The sequence below is a fragment of the Protobothrops mucrosquamatus genome, unplaced genomic scaffold (genome assembly GCF_001527695.2).
Source record: "Protobothrops mucrosquamatus isolate PMUCROS unplaced genomic scaffold, P.Mucros_1.0 scaffold4124, whole genome shotgun sequence".
NCBI lineage: Eukaryota > Metazoa > Chordata > Lepidosauria > Squamata > Viperidae > Protobothrops > Protobothrops mucrosquamatus.
The window spans coordinates 1-20,149 of NW_015390052.1; the positions used below are offsets into that span (position 1 = coordinate 1).

Below are 20,149 nucleotides of genomic sequence, written 5' to 3' on the forward strand. Positions count from 1 at the left end.
AACAAAGTAAATAACTGATTAGCCTGTTTTGATACAATTATTATTGGTGACTGTTTTCCAAAGTGTATTTTTTTAGTTCCTCCTGGGGACTGGTCTTTTTGCTAAGCTTTATGAACCTTAATGTAGCATTCAGATTAATTTTTTTCCCCAAATCTAAAACTAAAGATGACTGCACAGTGTTTGCTAATTCTGTTGTCAATATTATCTAAGCCAAAATGAATATTTTAGATTTCTTAACGAAACTCCTCTTTGGGATTGTGAAAAGCAAAACACCGATACGGGGAAATGTTTGGGATTTAATGAATTGTTTTCAATATCCACAGTATTCTGTAGATGCAGAGAAAATCACCAACTTGTTACAGTTGCCACAATATTTTGATTTGGAAATCTACACAACAGGGAGATTAGAAAAGGTAAGCCAAGTAAAAAGAAATGGATGAAAACTGAGCAGAACTTTTTTGACTAAAGGCTGGCCTGCCCCCGTGGCCTCTGCAGCTAAATAAATGGCTGTTTGTACTATCACAACAATTTAAACACAGTTCTTTTGGAACAAGGGGCTGCGGTGGAGATGAGGGAACAGGAATTTGAACAAATGCATCAGAAAATAGATGATTGATTGATTCTTGTTTGTTTTTGCTTTCCGTTTGCTAGCATTTGGATGCCTTATTACGACAGATCCGGGATATTGTAGAAAAGCACACAGACACTGATGTTTTGGAAGCTTGTTCTAGAACTTACCATGCCCTCTGCAATGAGGAGTTCACCATCTTTAACAGAGTAGATATTGCAAGAAGCCAGCTAATAGATGAACTAGCTGATAAATTCAACCGGCTTCTTGAAGATTTTCTGCAGGAGGTACGTATTTTCTCTCTCACTGTACAGGTCTTAACTTTTCAAGTTACCCTTTTTTGTCTCTTTTTGCTTTCCTCATTGCACTTTGCAAAATTAAAAAAAAGCCTGGCCCAAATAAACAGCAGGGATTGCTGTGTAGGTTTCGCCAATAAATAATACTTCACATTTTGGTTGAATATTTCTTGATATTAAAATAGAGCAGAGGCTTATCCTTTGGCTTCTTGAAATCATTGGTTTAATTGCAACTTTACAACTTGTTAAACTTAGGGCGAAGAACCTGATGAAGATGATGCATATCAGGTCTTATCAACATTAAAACGAATTTCTGCTTTTCACAAGTAAGTACAGCAATAGCTTGTCCACCTTTTCCTTGTCTTGATTTTGTTTATTTATAGATACTTTATGAGTTGTTTTATGGTATGTACATTGAAAAAAAAAACCCAGTCACTTTCAGTTTGGTTTCAGCTTCTGCCATGTCTTGGTAGGATCACTCTCCTCGTTCTACCTTTAATGGGTACTGACAATAATATTAGATAGTGCGGAAAAATGACACCAGGACACTAGTATGCATGCATTCTATATAGTTAGGTTATTTAGTCAGAATAACAAGCATGTTTATACATACATCTATGTGGCACTCTTTAAAAGAAAATAAGTTGAGGGCAAAGGCGAATGGTCTAATGGTTAAAGTGCTGACCTAGGAACCAGGAGACCATGAGTTCTAGTCCTGCCTTAGGCATGAAAGATGGATGGGTGACTTTGGGCCAACCACCAGGAGACAGTGAATTCGTCCCACCTTAGTCAGGAAAGCCAGTTGGGTGACTTTGGGCCAATCACTGGGAGAGAGTGAATTCTAGTCCTACCTTAGCCATGACAACCACCTGGGTGACTTTGGGCCAATCACCAGGAGATGATGAGTTCTAGTCCCGCCTAAGCACGAAAGCCAGCTAGGTGACCACCAGGAGACAGTTCTAATTCTGCCTTAGGCATGAAAGCTGGCTGGCTACTTTGGGCCAGTCCCACTCTTTCAGACCAGCTCATCTTATAGAGTTGTTGCTTTGGGGGAAATAGGAGAAAGGAGTATTAGGTACGTTGAATTAGGAACAGTAATAAAGTTGGGGTGAAAATCAAATCAATAAATGGCTAGAGCTTTGCATCTCCGCTGATTGGGGCTTTGTGCTCAGATTGGAACTCTTTTGACAGTAGCGTGTAACAAAGAGTACAAAGCATGTCACAAAGGGCAATCACTCAGTTATTTGATGGCAACCGTCACTGCTTGTGCTATCAGTTCAATACAGTGTGAAAAGAAACAATGAATTAGAAACGTTCATGTTTTTTTGTTTTGTTTTAATTTTCAGTGCACATGACCTGTCAAGGTGGGACTTGTTTAGTTGTAACTACAAGTTACTAAAAACAGGCATTGAGAATGGAGATATGCCTGAACAGGTTAGTATATGTATATATTGCTTTAAAAGGACAATATAAAATAATAGCAAGCTGAGAGCGGTAATACCTTATTATTCTCAAACTTTTCCTTCTTTTTTTTTTGAAACACAGATAGTTATTCACGCACTGCAGTGTACTCACTATGTAATCCTCTGGCAGCTAGCAAAAGTAGCTGAGAGCAGTTCTACAAAGGTAGGTGCTGGCAGCACCGGGACAACTTGGGTCCGTGGGAATGGAGTACAGGTCATCCTCGACTTAGGACTATAATTAAGCCCAAAATTTCTGTTGTTAAGCGAGACAGTGGTTAAGCGAGCTTTGCCCCATTTTATGACCCACCTTAACACAGTTTTAAAGCGAAGCACTGCGGTTGTGAAGTTAGTAACACGGTTGTGAAGTGAATATGGCTTCTTCCCCCATTGACTTTGCTTGCCAAAAGGTGTCACGAAAGGTGATCACATGACCTCGGGACACGGCAACCGTCACAAGTACATGCCAGTTGCCAAGCATCCACATTTTTATCACACGACCATGGGGATGCTGCAATGGTCATAAGTGTGAAAAACATTCACATGTCTCTTTTTTTTCTATACCGTTCTAACTTTGAACAGTCACTTAACAAATGGTCGTAAGTTGAGGACTACCTGTACAAAGTCAAGTATAATGGGCCATTGTACAAACGTTTAGGGTTCCTTCTTGGGAAGCTGACCAATATCCTCAAATCCTGTGTTTGTATATGTCTGTGTGTGTGTGTGTGTGCGCGCACGCAGCTATAGTTATATTGGGGTAAAAAACTCCACTTGAAGTACATTCAGAGTAAAAAAAATATTGATTTTGGCAATAGTATGAGAGTAACTTCTTCTTTGCTATAAGAGAGGGATGGAAAGGAGATAGAGTCTCTTTTTCTGATTTGCAGAAATAGGGCCAGAGAAAGATCAAACAATCTGAAGCTATTATGAGAAGTTTTACGCTACTGTTCCCCTCCATAGAAAAAGTTCTCCGTTTCTTAAAAAAACCCCTACTCATTTCTATTCATTATTCGAGTACAATTCAAAATAAACATACTCATTGTTTAATATTTTTTCATTTCCAAGGAGGACCTTCTACGCTTAAAGAAACAGATGAGAGTTTTTTGTCAAATCTGTCAGCACTACCTTACCAATGTAAATACTGCTGTTAAAGAACAGGTTAGTCACAGATTTTAATATCGGACCATTTCTCTGTGTGTGTAAGTAGTTAGATGCTTTTCATGCAAAATTAATTTTTCACTGGCACTGTGTGTAAGAAAGTGTAGCATGATTTGTGCGTCCTGGTTAATGAAACAGACCTGAAGCTCTTTGTTTTATTTCAATTTTTGTCCTGCCAACTATGTTGAAGTAGAAGGAGAGGTTTGTATACTTTTTGAAAGGGCAAAACCTAAGAAGGTGCCAAGTCACATATTTGTATAAAAGATAGCATAATTTCATTATTAACAGTCAGTACAGCTAAGGTAAAAAGTGCACAGTAAATACAAGAAAACATAATGCTATCAAAACGAATAGTAAATGTGTTAGTTCCAAGTAATGACTTTGAATTGGCTTCTATTCAATGAGACAGTTTTGTATTGAGACAATACTTAAATAATGGAGTCAGGTATGTTAACACCATTTTCTAAGGCAGTGGTTCTCGCCTTTCCTTCACCACAGACCCCCTTTAAATACCTTTTGTGACCATGGACCTCCAAGACTTATCGCAAGGTTTAAATCATAACATTTTTCAAACCTTTGCGGACTCCTTGTGATGACATTGTGTCCTCTGCCAGGGATCCACTGTTCTAAGGACGTAGCTTTCTAGAGGCTTGACTTGCAATAAGTTTCTGTTGTTGTTGTTGTTTTTTTTCTCTCGCTCTCTCTTTTTTTTTATAACAATGCATCTCATTCCTTCTGTTGCAGGCCTTCACTATTTTGTGCGATGTGTTAATGATCTTCAGCCATCAGATCATGTCAGGAGGACGTGACATGTTAGAGCCATTAGTTTACACTCCCGATTCTTCCTTACAGTCTGAACTCCTGAGTTTTATTCTTGATCATGTCTTTATTGACCAGGATGACGATAGCAACAGCGCAGGTATGGGGCTGCGGAAAGGTGTCTCTGATTTCTTCTCGGTAGCAACAGGGATCTAACAATGTTTTTTTTTTCTCCCTGAGTTGTACTTTTTTTTTTTTTTAAACTTAGCCAGACATGGAAGTTGCAACTGGAGATTGCAGGGTTAGAGCTTGATCTCCACGGAGCACTGAGTCAGTCTCCAAAGGAAGTTGCTCACTTAGAAAAGAGTAGGACTTTAGTCCTGTTCGCTTTGAGATGTAGAGATACAACCTGCTCAGCCTTACTCGTGCTGTTGTACCTACCTGAGGTTTTTTTTTCCCCCTATAAGAAAGTCTGGAATTATGTGTTTCTCATCTCCAAAACTGAGAGCCCTTGGGCTCTGATTTCATCTTATCTTGGGTCACATTGCTCTTGAAGCTATTGTTAAGTTTTTCTGATGGAGGGAGTCCTTGGTGCACTCTGACTTTTTCTGATGTACATTTGGTAGCTGTTGTCTGAACTTTCCTAAAATTTAATTGCTCGGGTGCTTGAAAAAAAAATATGACTGGAGGTCTGAAACCAGCTTTAAAAGTTACCAGCTACTCTTAAGAGTTTAGCTTATATCTTTTTAAAGGTTTTGTTAATTTGTTAATTTTGGAACTCAGAGACATAAAGGCTTTTCTAAGTAGGTCAATTGAAAGTAATACTAATGGGGACTGGACCACTTTAAATCTTTCAGCCTGCTTTTGGTAGCTAAGAAAGCATCGGATTCTTTCTCTTGCTATGAACTGTTACCTTGTTCGAATATTGCAGGGCAAAAACAGGTTATAAAGATGCAGTTGATACCAAAATCATATCTAAACGCCTGTCCCTGAATGAATGCTCATATACATTCTTTTTTTCTTTTTTTTTTTAAAGATGGACAGCAGGATGATGAAGCTAGTAAGATAGAAGCTTTGCACAAAAGAAGAAATTTGCTTGCGGCTTTTTGTAAACTTATTGTGTATACCGTGGTGGAAATGAACACTGCTGCAGATATTTTTAAGCAATATATGAAGGTAATGAAAGCCTACAGGGAAGGGGATCTGAGGTTCTCATATAAAAATGTGGAATGAATGTGGTTGTATTAAATCTCTGGAGGCTTCTTTTTTCATTATGAAGGGAGTCCTTCTGGTTAACTCTCGTTGCCTTGGCTAAAAGCAGAAATTAAACGAACATATTTAAAGCAAGTTATTGTTACTTCAGTTTGGAGTGAACTACTTTTAGTTCCGCACTTTGCCTCCCAACATTTTCTCATGGTACTCACAAATAAATATTTTTATTCTAATTGAAGTTAAACTATCTGTTTTTATATCCTGATAGTATTACAACGACTACGGAGATATCATCAAAGAAACAATGAGTAAAACGAGGCAAATAGACAAAATTCAGTGTGCAAAGACCTTGATTCTCAGTTTACAGCAGGTATGTTTTTGCTGTCCCACATAATCATACTGGTTATTGGTTAAAGACGGAGAACCTTAGTATTCAGATGAACCAGAAAAACTACATTCAGACATTTCGTTGATTTATTTCCTGCTGTTAAAGTGCAAGAGGTCAGCTTTTAAGGGGATTCAGTAAACTTTATAGTTGTGTTTTTATAAAGTAGTCTTTAAACCTATTTTCATTCCTGCATATTTGTATGCTGAAATGTAAGCCAAATATAATACTGAAAGGTTTAGATAAAATGTTGTTTGAAGTCTGTTTTTTGTAGGAGTTTAATAATGTTAGGAGAGAGAAAGAGAGGAAATGCATTAAAGTATTCCTGAAACAGTACTGTTCAATAACACACAAGTTATATTGTGATCCAGAAAAAAATGTTTTGTTTACGCAGCTTTTCAATGAGATGATCCAAGAAAATGGATATAATTTTGATAGATCGTCGCCATCTTTCAGTGGTATTAAGGAACTGGCTCGGCGCTTTGCTTTAACATTTGGGCTCGATCAGCTGAAAACAAGAGAAGCCATTGCTATGTTACACAAGTAATGATTAACTTTTTCTTTACTTTGCAAATAATTGAATTTCCCTCCATAATCCTTTTCCTTATTTCCATCAGATGAAAAGAGCCCCCCCCCCAAAAAAAACCCCCCCAGCAAAATTGATAAGATATGAAATAAATAAGATAGCTAAATATAGTTTATACTTAATGCTATTCACCATACCTGATCTTTCCTATACTGTACTCAGAATGGGAAGAGGAGAAAACATTGGTAATAAATAATAAAAAAAAAATCAGTGGTCACCATCAAATAAGGCCACAGGTGTTTGGTTTTTGGTTCTTGGTATGACTTTGCCCTAATGGATTTTACTAGGTTTCTTTGCTAGTCTGTTAACCAACTTTAAACCTTTATATAATGTTTTTTTAATAAGATAAAGTCTGTTCTAGATTACTGGCCATGTGCACTATTCCTGCTAATGATGAGGATAGTTCCAGACACGTTTTGCATGCCAGCTCAACCATCATTCTCGATTACATCAACATGCTCCTGTTAATCTGCACGAGCTAGAATCATACATTAGAGGAAAAACAGATTAGATCCAGTGCATCTGTCGGAATATATTGGATTTACATGCAAAGTGTTTTCTGTAGGAAACTGCTGGTTTCGGGTAGATTGTGTCTAACCCAAAACTCAGCTGTGGATGGAAACACAATTGTTCTGGCTAGATCAAGTGACTAAGAATGGAAAAAGCTAAGGAAACAGCAGTGATTTCTGAGCAGGGGAAGATGGCCCCCAGGAGAGCCGGTGGGAGGTGCTGAAGAGGTGACAAATTTACTCTGGATTCCTGCTGAGTTTTGTTTCCACTGAACCACAACTCAGCTGGTGTGGTTTGGCACGATTTCCAGAATGTGATGCATTTGGGGTTTGAGCAAAACACATTTTTTCTTTTTTACTTCATGCACATCTCTGGTATTTAAATTCGTTACATGTTCCAAGTCCTGGATCTCCTCTGGCTATGTCTGGTTTAAGTCTTTAAGTCTGGTTCTGACCCCAAATAAATTTCTCACTTAGAAAGGGATATGATTTACTCCACGTGTCTTAAATATAGCAGCACTGATTGGAATGTAATACCGTTTGTTCTTTTGAAATACTCATTCGGGGATTGATGTTGAGCCCTTTTGTGTGTCAGGAAACCTCGATAAAAATATTCTTAGCGGTGCTCACTTGATTTTGGTTTTTTTTTTCAGAGATGGTATAGAGTTTGCTTTTAAAGAGCCCAACCCACAAGGAGAAAGCCATCCACCTTTAAATATGGCATTTCTTGATATATTGAGTGAATTCTCTTCCAAACTTCTCAGGCAAGACAAAAAAACAGTGTAAGTATTCTCACAGTGTTTTAGAAGCTTCGTTAAGGGATTTTTATTTTCAGTGAAACCGGTCTTAAAACAGGGTGGGCAACTGCTCACTGATTTTTCAGGATACAGAAGGACAAAAAATTCTAGCAAAGAACGGGGAAGAAGAAGAAATATTTCCTCCGGTTCATTCCAGTTGTAAACTATCTTTCTCTAACTGGGTTCCAGGTTAAAATAACCGCTCTCCAGCTTTGTGTAATTTTCTTAGTAGAGGGGAAATTAAAAAAAAAAAAGAAGCTGCAGATTAATTGATACATGTCATTTATGATGATGGTGACAAAAATATATTATCAGAAAATTGGTGATCACACAGCTCACCCATCTCTCTCCTCTGTTAGACTTTTGAACAGCAGCAGTAACTATGTCACATCTGGCACGGTTCATTCGTGAACTCGCGAGAGGACCCAGGAGGTATTTCTAGTAATTCCTTGCCCCTTTCTTTCTTTTGAAGGTATGCTTATCTGGAGAAGTTCATGACCTTTCAGATGTCTCTTCGAAGAGAAGATGTGTGGCTCCCACTCATGTCTTACAGGAATTCTTTGCTAGCTGGGGGAGATGACGACACAATGTCAGTCATCAGTGGGATTAGCAATCGAGGGTCTACAGTAAGGAACAAGAAGACAAAACCAGCCACAGGGAAGCGGAAACTTCCTGAAGGTTTGCAGTTACTTATTATGGGTTGCCTTGGTGTATAGCAGTGGTGGCGAACCTATGGCACGTGTGCCAGAGGTGGCACTCGGAGCCCTCTCTGTGGGCACGCGTGCCATGCCCCGGAGAGGGCAACTGTCCCTCTTCAACCAGCTGCCCGCTAACTTGCCGAGGTCCCACATGGCTGGATGCATCCCAGCACCCATGCGCTCGCTGGCCTCTGTGTGCAGGGGCCAATGGTGTCAGGCAGCAGCCGCCCCGGCCCCTGCCTCACCTTTCCCTGTGACAATGGCACCCTCGCCCTGCCTTGCCTCGCCTCGCCCCGCAGGACGAGCCTCCTGCCCACTGCCCCACCTGCCAGAGACCCCCCTGGATCTCCCCCAACCCTGCCCGGCCCCCACAGACATCCCTCCCCACGAGCAACATCAAGGTGATTATGCTCATCTTGGCCACACCCACCCAATCTGCCATGACCATCACAGCCACGCCCATCCGACACCCGACGATGCATAAGTGGGTTTGGGGTTGCAGTTTGGGCACTCAGTCTCTAAAAGGTTCGCCATCACTGGTGTATAGAGTCTATACAGGTAGTCCTCCACTTAACAACCATTCGTTTAGTGACCATTCAAGTTACAACAGCACTGAAAAAGGGGACTTAGGACCGTCTTTCACACGTGCAGCCTGTTGCAGCATCTTCAAAGTCACGTGATCAAAATTCAGACACTGGGCAAACTGGCATGTACTTAGGGCAGTTGCACTGTTCCAGGGTCATGTGATCGCCATTGGTAAGCTCCTTGGCTGCCTTCCAACAAGCAAAGTCAGTGGGGGGAAGCCAGGTTCGCTTAACAGCCGTGGCAAAAAAAAAAAAAAAAGTTTGTGAAATGAGGCACAGCTCACTTAGCCACTTTGCTTTGTGGTCGTAAGTATTTATATCCCCTACATTGTTCCATAAATCAAGAACCTCCCATCAGAAGGGTGCTTTCTGGCTTGCCGGCGCACGAGGAAAGCCTAGATTAACACTAACCAAGATTACGTCCCAGTGATAATCAGACAGATGTTGTAGACCAGGGGTCTTCAAACTTGGCCCTTTGATGACTTGTGGACTTCAACGCCCAGAATTCCTCAGCCAGGCACGCTGAGTTGAAGTCCACAAGTCATAAAAGGGCCAAGTTTGAAGACCCCTGACCAAGGCATTTAAGATCTGTGGACTTCAACTCCCAGAATTCCTCAGTCAGGCACGCTGGCTGAGGAATTCTGGGAGTTGAAGTCCACAAGTCATCAAAGGGCCAAGTTTGAAGGCCCCTGTTCAAGGCCTTTAAGATCTGTGGACTTCAACTCCCAGAATTCCTCAGTCAGGCACGCTGGCTGAGGAATTCTGGGAGTTGAAGTCCACAAGTCATAAAAGGGCCAACTTTGAAGACCCCTGACCAAGGCCTTTAAGATCTGTGGACTTCAACTCCCAGAATTCCTCCGCCAGGCACGCTGGCTGAGGAATTCTGGGAGTAGAAGTCCACAAGTCATAAAAGGGCCAAGTTTGAACCCCTGTTGTAGACCATGCTTTGTAAGCACTGACACCCACAGCTTATTGAAGGCTAGGCTAGCGCAGGTGATGTTACCTAGCTTGGCAGTGAAACATCTGCAAGAGCTCAGAGAGGCCCCAAGAAGCCCACAGAGAGGACCGATATTCTGCAAGCGGCCCCCGAATTCTTCCTTGATGCATGCTGCTGCTTTTTCTCCCCAGCTGAGGAAAGCAGCAGCAGCGACAGCATGTGGATGAACAGGGAGCAGAGCATGCACACGCCCATCATGCTGCAGGCGCCGCAGCTCACCTCCACCATCATGAGGGAGCCCAAACGATTGAGGCCGGAAGAGAACTACATGGGCGTCTACCCCATGCAAGCCGAGCACCATCAGCCGCCCATCGACTACAAGTACGTGCTTGCTTTTACTTATGCCTCGCCCCTGCTCAAATGTTTACACCTTGTCCCATTTTTGTAAAGAAACATGTTCTTCCTTCAAGCACGCAGGTAACATGGATGCTGGCTCAGAGACAGCAGGAGGAAGCAGCCAGGCAGCAGCAGGAGAGGGCAGCTATGAACTACGTGAAGCTGAGAACCAACTTGCAGCACGCCATGTGAGTACACAACAACCATCGTCCCAAGCTGGGTACCGGCTTTGCGCCCTTGGCACCGGTCGTTAGAAATTGTGTTGCAACTCTTTTATGCAGTCTTCTTGGGAGCATTAAACTTTCCCCTACCGCCGTCCTAAAAAAACCCAAAGATATTTTCCTGGATAGGAAGCAGGACTATATTATTAATGTTTCAGACAAACACCATCAATCTATGTAGGGTTACCAAGAAAAAGAGAAATGTTTTTTTTTTTTTTACTTAAGTCTCCCGCTCGCCAATAAATATTGAGTGATACTGAAGATTATTTGACTGACACGGAAAATAAACGCCTCAGGGGTTGGCTGTAGAGGTGTCCAGAACATTTAAGAGTTCAAGGAGAACTCTTAAGGCTCTTTATTCTGATTTTATCGGAAGGGTTTTGAGCTCGAAACATTGGATGAGGCCAAAACAGCCTGCTCGAAATTACCAAGCAAAGGAGTGTTTTAAATCCTCATGTGATAAGTGGGGCTAAGCCTCCTAACACAGTGTTTCTCAACCTTGACAATTTTAAGGCATGTGGACTTCAACTCCCAGAATTCCACAGCCAGCATTGCTGGCTGTGGAATTCTGGGAGTTGAAGTCCACATGCCTTAAAATTGTCAAGGTTGAGAAACACTGTCCTAACAAAAGGTTAACACTTTTCATGATAAGAATTTTCCGTGCAGGGTTGGCAATTTTTTTATTTCAATTTTCTTGAAAGAACCCTCCTTGTGTTGCGTGGCTGAGTGACATTCACCTCCGTGTTTATGTGTCTTTTAGCCGACGTGGCACTAGTCTCATGGAGGACGATGAAGAGCCCATTGTCGAAGATGTGATGATGTCATCAGAAGGGCGCATCGAGGATCTCAACGAAGGCATGGACTTTGATACCATGGACATAGACCTAGTAAGAACCAATTACTTACACCTTGTTGCAGAACAACAAACCAACCATTCTTCCTTCTTTTATAGAAGATTGGCTCTATTCTGTAACAGCCTTTTCCGCTTAAAAGGTTGATTTGTCTTAGTTTAAATGCTGAGCCTCTTCTCTTCCTAGAGAGAGGTATGCAAACGTGGCCTCTCTTATGTCAAGAGTTGGAGGGAAATACATGCTCCAGTGACTCTATATGAATAAATACAATTAAATCAGCCCAATACACTGATAACCTGCTTTGCCTTTTAGCCGCCGTCAAAGAACAGAAGGGAAAGAACAGAGTTAAAGCCAGATTTCTTTGACCCAGCATCAATCATGGATGAATCTGTAAGTAAGATGTGACAGGTTTGGGTGAATTGCAGTTTCTTTCCTGGGGTGACCTTTCTAAGCGGGATGAGAGGTGGCTGGCGTGGTTCAGCATTCTTGAGAATAATTCTGTATTATCTCTGGAGCATAAAACGGGCATATCCTTCCTATTTCTTCTGATGCTAGGGAAGAAATCAATGATAATGACAGGAGAGGAATGCCTTTGCTATCTTTCCCAGAGTCTAGGGCCAGTGACACTCATGATGGCTACAAAGTTTGATGACTACCTTAGTATAAAACTACCTTATCAATGACTGTAATTCAAACAGGCACGGGATTAAAACATTCACTGAAGATTTATTTACAGAACATTCATTCCAGTAAAGGGGGCATGTTATTATTTCTTTGACTCCACTGTTAATGGAGTTTGTTCTGTTCATATTGGGATTTCCATTGCTGTTATAAGTGAGTCATGCCTAATTTTTCCCCCATTGGTGTTAAGCAAATCTTTTAATCCTGGGCCCCGGATTAAGTCACTTTTTTTGGGTGCTGTTCTAACTTTTGAACAATCACTAACAAATAGAAATAAGTGGAGGACTACCAGTGCTGTGGAAAAGATTGGGAAAAACCACTTTTATTGCGGTCCTTGAAATTCTGGCAGTTGCTAGTTGCTTATCGCCAAACAGGAAAGGGGGGGGAAGTCATCACAAATGGGATAATTTGCATATAACTTTACTTGAAGTCTTTTCAAAGCTTCCTTTGAAGTTCCAGTGTCCTTAAATGCCACCACATGATGGCAGCACATGTTAAACTTGATTGAGCAAAGCCTTGTAGTTCTTCTGTTGTTGTTATAAGTGTTGGGCTTTGTTTTTTAATTTCAGAACAAAGCTTAAATAGTAGCCATGTTTTGAAGCTCTTCCAAAATTAGTTGGATGTCCTGGATTTAAAACTGTCCTTAGAATGGTGGCATTAATACAGTCTGGGTAGAAACAGATAGGGACATATTGAAGGTTTCTAGCTTTTTATCACTGATTTCTCTCTGAAATTAGTCCATTTGAATGATAAATACTGTGTGCGTATTCTAAAAGCATTCAGGCTTTGACAAAAATCTTACCGTTTAACCTTTTTCTCTTTCTTCTAGGTACTTGGGGTATCAATGTTTTAATACTAGTTCAGCAAATAACTCCGTGGTAAAGTCATTTTCTACTGTGGAAGAGGAGATTTTTAAATTAAAAAAGTGTAGATACAGTGATATTCTGAACAAGATTTTTTTCTCTAAGGAGAATGGTGTGTGCTTACACGATCCAGTACATTGAAGGGGCAGTTTTCTTTGCCTGAAAGAATAAAGGACAAGTAAACGACTTGAGGATAAGCTATTGTTGGGAAACCAGTATTTTATTTATACAACGTTTAGTTTGTTTCCAACTCATAGTATAAATATCACTTAAAAAATAATCCTAGCATCAAAGAGGTGCGTAGTGTATGCACTTCTGTCATCTGTTGAACATACGCAAGCAATTACGTTTTTTTTTTCTAGATTATCCTTGAAAGCATCAGGTGAAAATAAAACGGGGCGATTTGATTTTTGAGGTTTTGAAATCTGTGTAATTAGATGAAAGAAAGCATTTTTGATGTGATGTTTAAATTCTGGTCCACAGAAACTTTACTTTGGTTGTGATAATCATGGAAATAAATTACGAGTGATTTTTTTTTATTCAGAAATTATTATAGAATATTAAAAAAAAAAGAAACAACACATGCCAAGGCTTCCTTGTTACATATTCATGAAATATCCAAGAATCATAAACTGCCAGAGAGCACTGATATTTCAGCTTACCTATCTCTAACCCTAAGAGTTTGCTTGTCCTTTAAGAAAAGCAAATGTAATATTGTGAGATTCCTTCCAGTAGTGCCACTGTATTTTGTCTCCAAATAAGCTTATTGTAGTATGTTTGCAGAAAAAAAAAATTCTAAACAAAAATATACAGCTTATTAGAGTGTGGGAATAGGGGTCTAAATTTTAAATAAAAAGTATAAATATATATATATATATAAAAAATTGGTGCTGATTTTATAATTGCGCAGTTTTAGTTTTTTCTTACTTTTAAATTCCAACTTAAAAAATTATGAGGTTTCAGAAATATATTGAAAGTTTAACAATGTTTAAAAAATAGATTTAAGCATGAGAATTTCATGCTTTAAAATGATTTTTAAATTTGTATTTTATATTGTTTTATCTATCTCTGTCTTTGCAAGCAGTCTTCAGGTTAATGATACTTCTAACAGGTTACAGGACATTTCTTCTGTATGTAAATTGAATTGGGTAATAGAACTTCATCAGTACCCCATAATATTCTTTGAAAGCTAAGCTTTAAATGAATTTCATTGCTTCTTTTTCACAATTAAATTAAAAATAAAAATTAAAACCCATGGATTTATGTCATTTCAACGTAATTCATTTTGCCATCCTTAGGCAGCTAGACAACATTTAAAGGAAATATTAACTTATAACACAAATGTATATTTTTGTCAGTTGTCTCTCAGTTCTTGAGGTATATTATTTCTAATCATTCCATGCGCCTTAATATGCTTGCAATATGATAATTTCCTCAAATAAGCAAATAGAAGAACCTCTTAGACAAAAGGAAAAAAAAATTAATCAAAGCTTGGGCTGTGGTAGCCATAAACCATAGATTCTCTAAAGGATCCCGATAACATAATTATTTTGAAAATCATGACGTAATACACAGAGCCAGTTTTGCATAACTCCATTTTGCATAAATATTCACATGTCTAAAATACTGCCTATATTTCTTTTCTTTTTTTCCTCTCCTCCTTTACACCACTGCGTTTAAATAGAACTGCTGAGAGGACTGTATATATGATTTTGTTGATTTTTTTTCTCTTACTCTTGAAGGAGTGTTTCTTTGTGAAAGCAGTTCTTACAGCTTTATGTTTTCAGACTAAAAATGTTTTATATATTTACCTTTAACCTGTTGTCCTCCACATTCTATCGTCCTAATTGTACTGTTTTCTGATTTGTATTTATGTCTTGAGACAAGTAACTTTTTGAATAAAAATAAACCTACAGTATGTTGTAAGTTTGATCTTTTTGAATCAAAGGTAGAGGAAGAAAATAAAAGTGTGAATGGTATAAAAAAATGTTATGTTTATAAGAATTAAAGCTTTTTCCATGTCTTTTAAGTGTTTGTCTCAGAATTGGGATAATGTATGGAAAACTGCACTGTTTTATATTTGTAATAAATTGTACAAGTTTTTAAAATGTGAATAAAGCACTAATTGGGTTAATAATTTAAAGTAGAGATGTTATGCGATATGATTGTCTTAACTATTTCTTCAGTTGGAGAAAGATGGTCTCCTCCCTGTTCTGTTTTCATGTGTATATTCAATTCACTCAAGTGGACAATTCAGGCTGTTTAGATAGAACTATATATTTTTGAAGACCTGATCTTAAACTATTTTTGACACAGGCGTATCAACATTCCCACAAAATTTAATCATTAACACAGGTACCCTATCCCTCCTTTTCCTGGAATGAGATCCTTTTGGCAAGACACCACTGTGCCAACAACCAAACTACAGAATAAGAGTTGGAAGGGACTTTGAAGGTCTTCTAGTTGAACTCAAGCAGGAGACCCTAGACCATTCCAGTCAAATAGCTGTCCAGTCTCTTCTTAAGAATCTCCAGTGATGGAGCACTCAAAACTTCTGGAGGTGGCCGTTCCGCTGATTAATTGTTCTCACTGTCAGGAAGTTTCTCCTTAGTTCTAGGTTGCTTCTCTCCTTGATTAATTTCCATCCGTTGCTTCCTGTCCTGCCCTCAGGTGCTTTGGAGAATGGGTTGACCACGTCTTCTCTGCGACAGCCCCTCAGATATTGGAAGACCGCTATCACGTACCCAGTTCTTCTAATAAGTGTGTGTATTCCTGATGGGAACTGAAGAAGGTAGGTTGAAGAACACCCAACTTCACAGGACTATCTGGCCTAGACAAATTGTTGTCACCGGTATTTCTCAAATACAGCCAGCAGGGGGTGTGCTTCAAACAAACAAGGATCCCCGTGAATGCAATATCTACAGTAATAATGCTTTCTTTCCCACCAAGATGTTTCACTTAACACTATTAAAATAACGTTTAGGATTAGAAATAGATAACACGATGGTTCAGCGCACTGGCATAAAGATAGTCCTTGATGTATAACCATCAATTGAGCGACTGAAGTTACACAGCACTGAAAAAAAAATGGATGTTACCTAATTTGGTAAAGAAATAGCAGTAAAACCGTCAAGCTCGGAGAGCACCAAAGACCCCACAGTCGTCCTCTTCTTTTTTACACACCCCAGTCCCTTCTAGCGCTGATGCTGTTACTTAGTTGGGTAATGAAATGTCTGCAAGAAAACAAGCAAGCTTGGAGAGCACCCAGGATCCCTATAGTTCAACTTTACGCTACAAATATTCTCTTCTATTGGCAAAATAATCCTGTTGAGTGGCTGGCTATTGGATTGGATTCAGGCCCAAAGAACAAAAACAACAAAAATACAGTAAATATTTTAATTCCTTTTCTCCTCCCAGTTCTAATCCTTGGACTTCACATCCTACTACACACACTTCCCTTATGACCGTTTCCATTTGCACAAATTAATGCCTCCATAAACAACCGGCCCAGAAAAGTGTGAAAAACAAGTGTGTGGAAAACATTTACAGGCAGGTATTTAGTTTACTTTCATTTCTGGCACCCTGAAAAATGGAACTATTTAATAGCACGTCAATAATAAACACTGCTAAAAAATTTCCTTCCAATAAAGTCGTAATATTTTGTCAATTGCTTTAATTCTCAGTTTTACGGCTTGAGGATTTGAGAATGCTGGATTGCTGGCAACAAGCAGGCCTTACGGCTTTTTAATGATAACTGTTAACGTTACTTAAAAAAAATGAAATAAAAGCGGGGGTAGACCTCAGGAAATGATTGTTTAAAGTAGATTGGAAGAAAAAGTTGAACAGGAATTTCCTCCCGAAGAGGACCTTGTCGGAGGGAAAATGCAAATATTATTCAGCGCACACAGGCCACGGGAAGCAGGAAGTTGGTGAGGGAAAGGTCCGATACAGTCTGGCAGGCAAACGGGAGAGGACACACATTTTGCTTATTAGTCATGTTTTTCTTTCCAACGCCAGGATAAATCGCAAATCCGTGCACTGTAGGAATTCTGCAAAGCACTTTGATCCACTCTCTGCCTCTGACTTAATAGAAAACAACTTCCTTTCACTAGTCTCTCCCCTTCGGAGCAAAGCGTTTTATTGAATTTTTTTTTTACAAATGCACTTTTCTTAAGTCGCAGCAGCACTTAGACCAGTGATGGCAAACCTTTTAGAGACCGAGTGCCCAAACTGCAACCCAAAAGCCACTTATGCATCATCGGGTGCCGGGTGAGTGTGGCCCATAGGGTGGGCGTGGCTGCGGTGGTAATGGCAGACTGGGTGGGACTAAAAAGTTCAATCAATCAATTCCAACTTTGCAAGATCTTTTTTTTTCCCACGAGAATTTGAAATTGATTGATTGAACCTTTTTTTTTTGTACATGGCAGCGGAGGCCTAAAGCGAAAAGGTTTTATAAAACCCAGCTGAAGGCCCAGGACTGGGGCGACGGCGTGCGTGCCCACAGAGAGGGCTCTGAGTGTCGCCTCTGGCACCTGTGCCATAGGTTCGCCACCACTGACTTAGACTTATATACCGCTTCATAGTGCTTCACAGCCCTCTCTAGGCTGTTTACACTGTCAGCAAATTGTCCCCAACAATCTGGGTCCTCATTTTGCTGACCTAAGAAGATGGAAGGCTGAGTCAACCTTGAGCCAGCCAGGATCAAACTGCTGGCAGTCGGCAGAGGAAAGGAAAAGGAAGGAAGGAAGGAAGGAAGGAAGGAAGTTTCTCCGATGCCAAGTCAAACTCATCACTAAAGCAAATGGTAAAAACTTACAAGGAAACAGCATCCTGTCGCAAGCATATGAAGGGAATTGACTGCTGCTTCAGTGAAAATCTGCAAGCTTGACTCTTGACAGCCTCCTGACAGTTGTCAAAATCATTTCATCCCGGCTTGGATTTAACTGCTTAAAACAAATATAGCCTTGGATTTTTATTTTTTTTTTAATTTTTTTTTTAAATGCTGACTTGGGTTTTTATATATGAGTATGCCTTTAGGAGAATTCTTATGCTACATTTTAGAGGCCGCCTCAATTCACTGAGAGAAGGAGAAAAAAAAAGAAACCAACGGGCATAAAAATAAACGGCGGTATTCGAAGTAAATAAAATTACTAGAGATTTCCCAGCACCTCGATTCCCCCCCTCCCTTTAATTTACTCGCCTGAATTTCCCCCTGGTTCTATAACTGCACGTCTTTTTCTTGTTTAGATCCAATTGTAATTCTCCAAAGAACGGACTTCGCCATTGTCATTACATCCATCGGAAGGAATTAAAAACAACAGAATAACAAAAATGTTTTTTTAAAAACAGTAAGAGAGAGCCAGAGAGTGGTTAAGGTACCAGGCTAAAAATTCTAGTCTCACCTTATGTATGAAAGCCAACTGGATGACTTTGGACCAATCACCAGGAGATGGTGAGTTCTAGTCCCAGTTTCATCTTAGGTGTGAAAGCCAGCTGGATGACTTTGGGCCAATCACCAGGAGACAGTGAATTCTAGTCCCACCTTAGGCATGAAAGCCAGCTGGGTGACTTTGAACCCACCTCACAGGATTGTTATGGGGGGAGGAGTAAGAAGATGTATTGGATATGTTCTCCATCTTGAGTTATTTGTAAAAATAATAAAAGCAGGATACAAATAAATAAATAAAAAAGTCCAAAATACAATCACATCAACCTAGGGGATCTGAATACCTTGCAGTTCCCATATGAGAATATTTGGTATAGCCACCAAATATAAAATATAGATTGCTTTCTATCTTCTATATTGCAATCTCTATGGGATAAACCTGACATATGAACACAGGTCACTGCTCGGCCGGTGGGAAAATCAAACGTTAGGATGTTCAGTGCCATCTCCCCAACCCTTCATGATCCTAAGAATTTCCAGGCCGAGTTGGCCATAATAGGAGCCTAAAAATGCATGTTTGGAAATGTGACAAGGATTGTCATCACTCTGAAATAACAAGAGCAAACAATGGAAGTTGGAGAGTTTTGTTGACAGTGGAAACAGCACTAAACGGTGACATTTTCCAGATCATAAAAATGCTCTCAAATTGCTATCTGTGCCTTATCCAAGGTCACCAGCGGAGAAGGGTGAAGCCAAGGATTTAAAGAAGCTGAAATTGCGGAGGAAGCAATCTTGACTGTACAAGAGAAGGGTGTTGTTGTTTTTTAATGTACAAAAGGGTGCAATCCAGAAATAAGCAGACTCAGGTGAATTCTACACGCTCAGCAACGAATCAAAGGCCTGAGATTAGGAATCTTTATTTCAAAGGTGTGGAACAAGAGTGAGATATGAAGAATGCAGTGAACGTTGTGTGGGCCTCACTACTCTTCATACAAACCACATGCTAACACAGGTCCTGAAACACAGGTCCACGGCTAAGCATGTAGGTTGGTTCCAAGTCTCAGATGAAAAACGATGAAGCTATTTCACAGCAGCATTGTATGTCCCACAAGGTCAGAACAATCAGTCCAGGAATGGCAGCTTCCTTAGGTTTATCTTGGGAAAAAGTTGGGCAATTAGTCGTGGTTTAATTCATATTTTGGTGTCAATTACTGAGTGACACTTGATCTGCAAAACTTAACCAGGCTAGCTTTGGTTAGACTGCAAGGGTGGGTGAGATTATTCTACCTTGGACAAGCCTCCAAGACTGATTTTGATAAAGCCCACGATTCCTTTCCCCCATAAAGCAAAAAAAGCATCAACCTTTTTGGCTGTCAAGCATCTCAGGAATTCTTGCTCTTTCATAAAACCTAGCACTCGTATCAACAGGATGCTTTGAAGATGCTCCTAAAACTTCAGAAGCTAAGCTCTGGGTCCATTGTCCAGCCTTGCTGATTGCTGATGGTTGCTAATCACTTTTGCTGCTCTGGCTTATAGCACCATCCCTTGCTAGTCATCCTTATAATATGTAAATGTAGGCCAGGTATAGCAGGCTTGTATAAGAGGCTTCATAGATTTCTGAAGAGGCCTCTGAATTTGATAATAAATATATAAATGCATTAACAGCGGGATAGAATCAAGATCACATGAAGTATTAATACCACTTTACAATGCCTTGGTCAGGCAACACTTGGAATCCTGCATCCAGTGTTGGTCACCACGATGTAAAAAAGATGTTGAGACTCTAGAAAGAGTGCAGAGAA

At 39.9% G+C, this 20,149-nt stretch overlaps 1 protein-coding gene across 1 annotated transcript; it reads left to right on the forward strand.

The window, feature by feature from the left end:
- Window positions 1–323: 323 nt before the first annotated feature.
- LOC107298604 (cohesin subunit SA-2) lies at window positions 324–14,982 on the forward strand (the record flags this gene model as incomplete). The annotated part of the gene is made up of 17 exons (XM_015827981.1): window positions 324–413; window positions 652–855; window positions 1,120–1,190; window positions 2,211–2,298; window positions 2,410–2,490; window positions 3,390–3,482; window positions 4,227–4,401; window positions 5,278–5,417; window positions 5,722–5,823; window positions 6,233–6,381; window positions 7,587–7,715; window positions 8,203–8,408; window positions 10,141–10,330; window positions 10,420–10,533; window positions 11,327–11,453; window positions 11,730–11,807; window positions 12,928–14,982. Coding segments are annotated over 17 exons (2,061 nt in total), but the record flags the coding sequence as incomplete, so codon positions are not given.
- Between the last annotated feature and the right edge of the window lie 5,167 nt (window positions 14,983–20,149).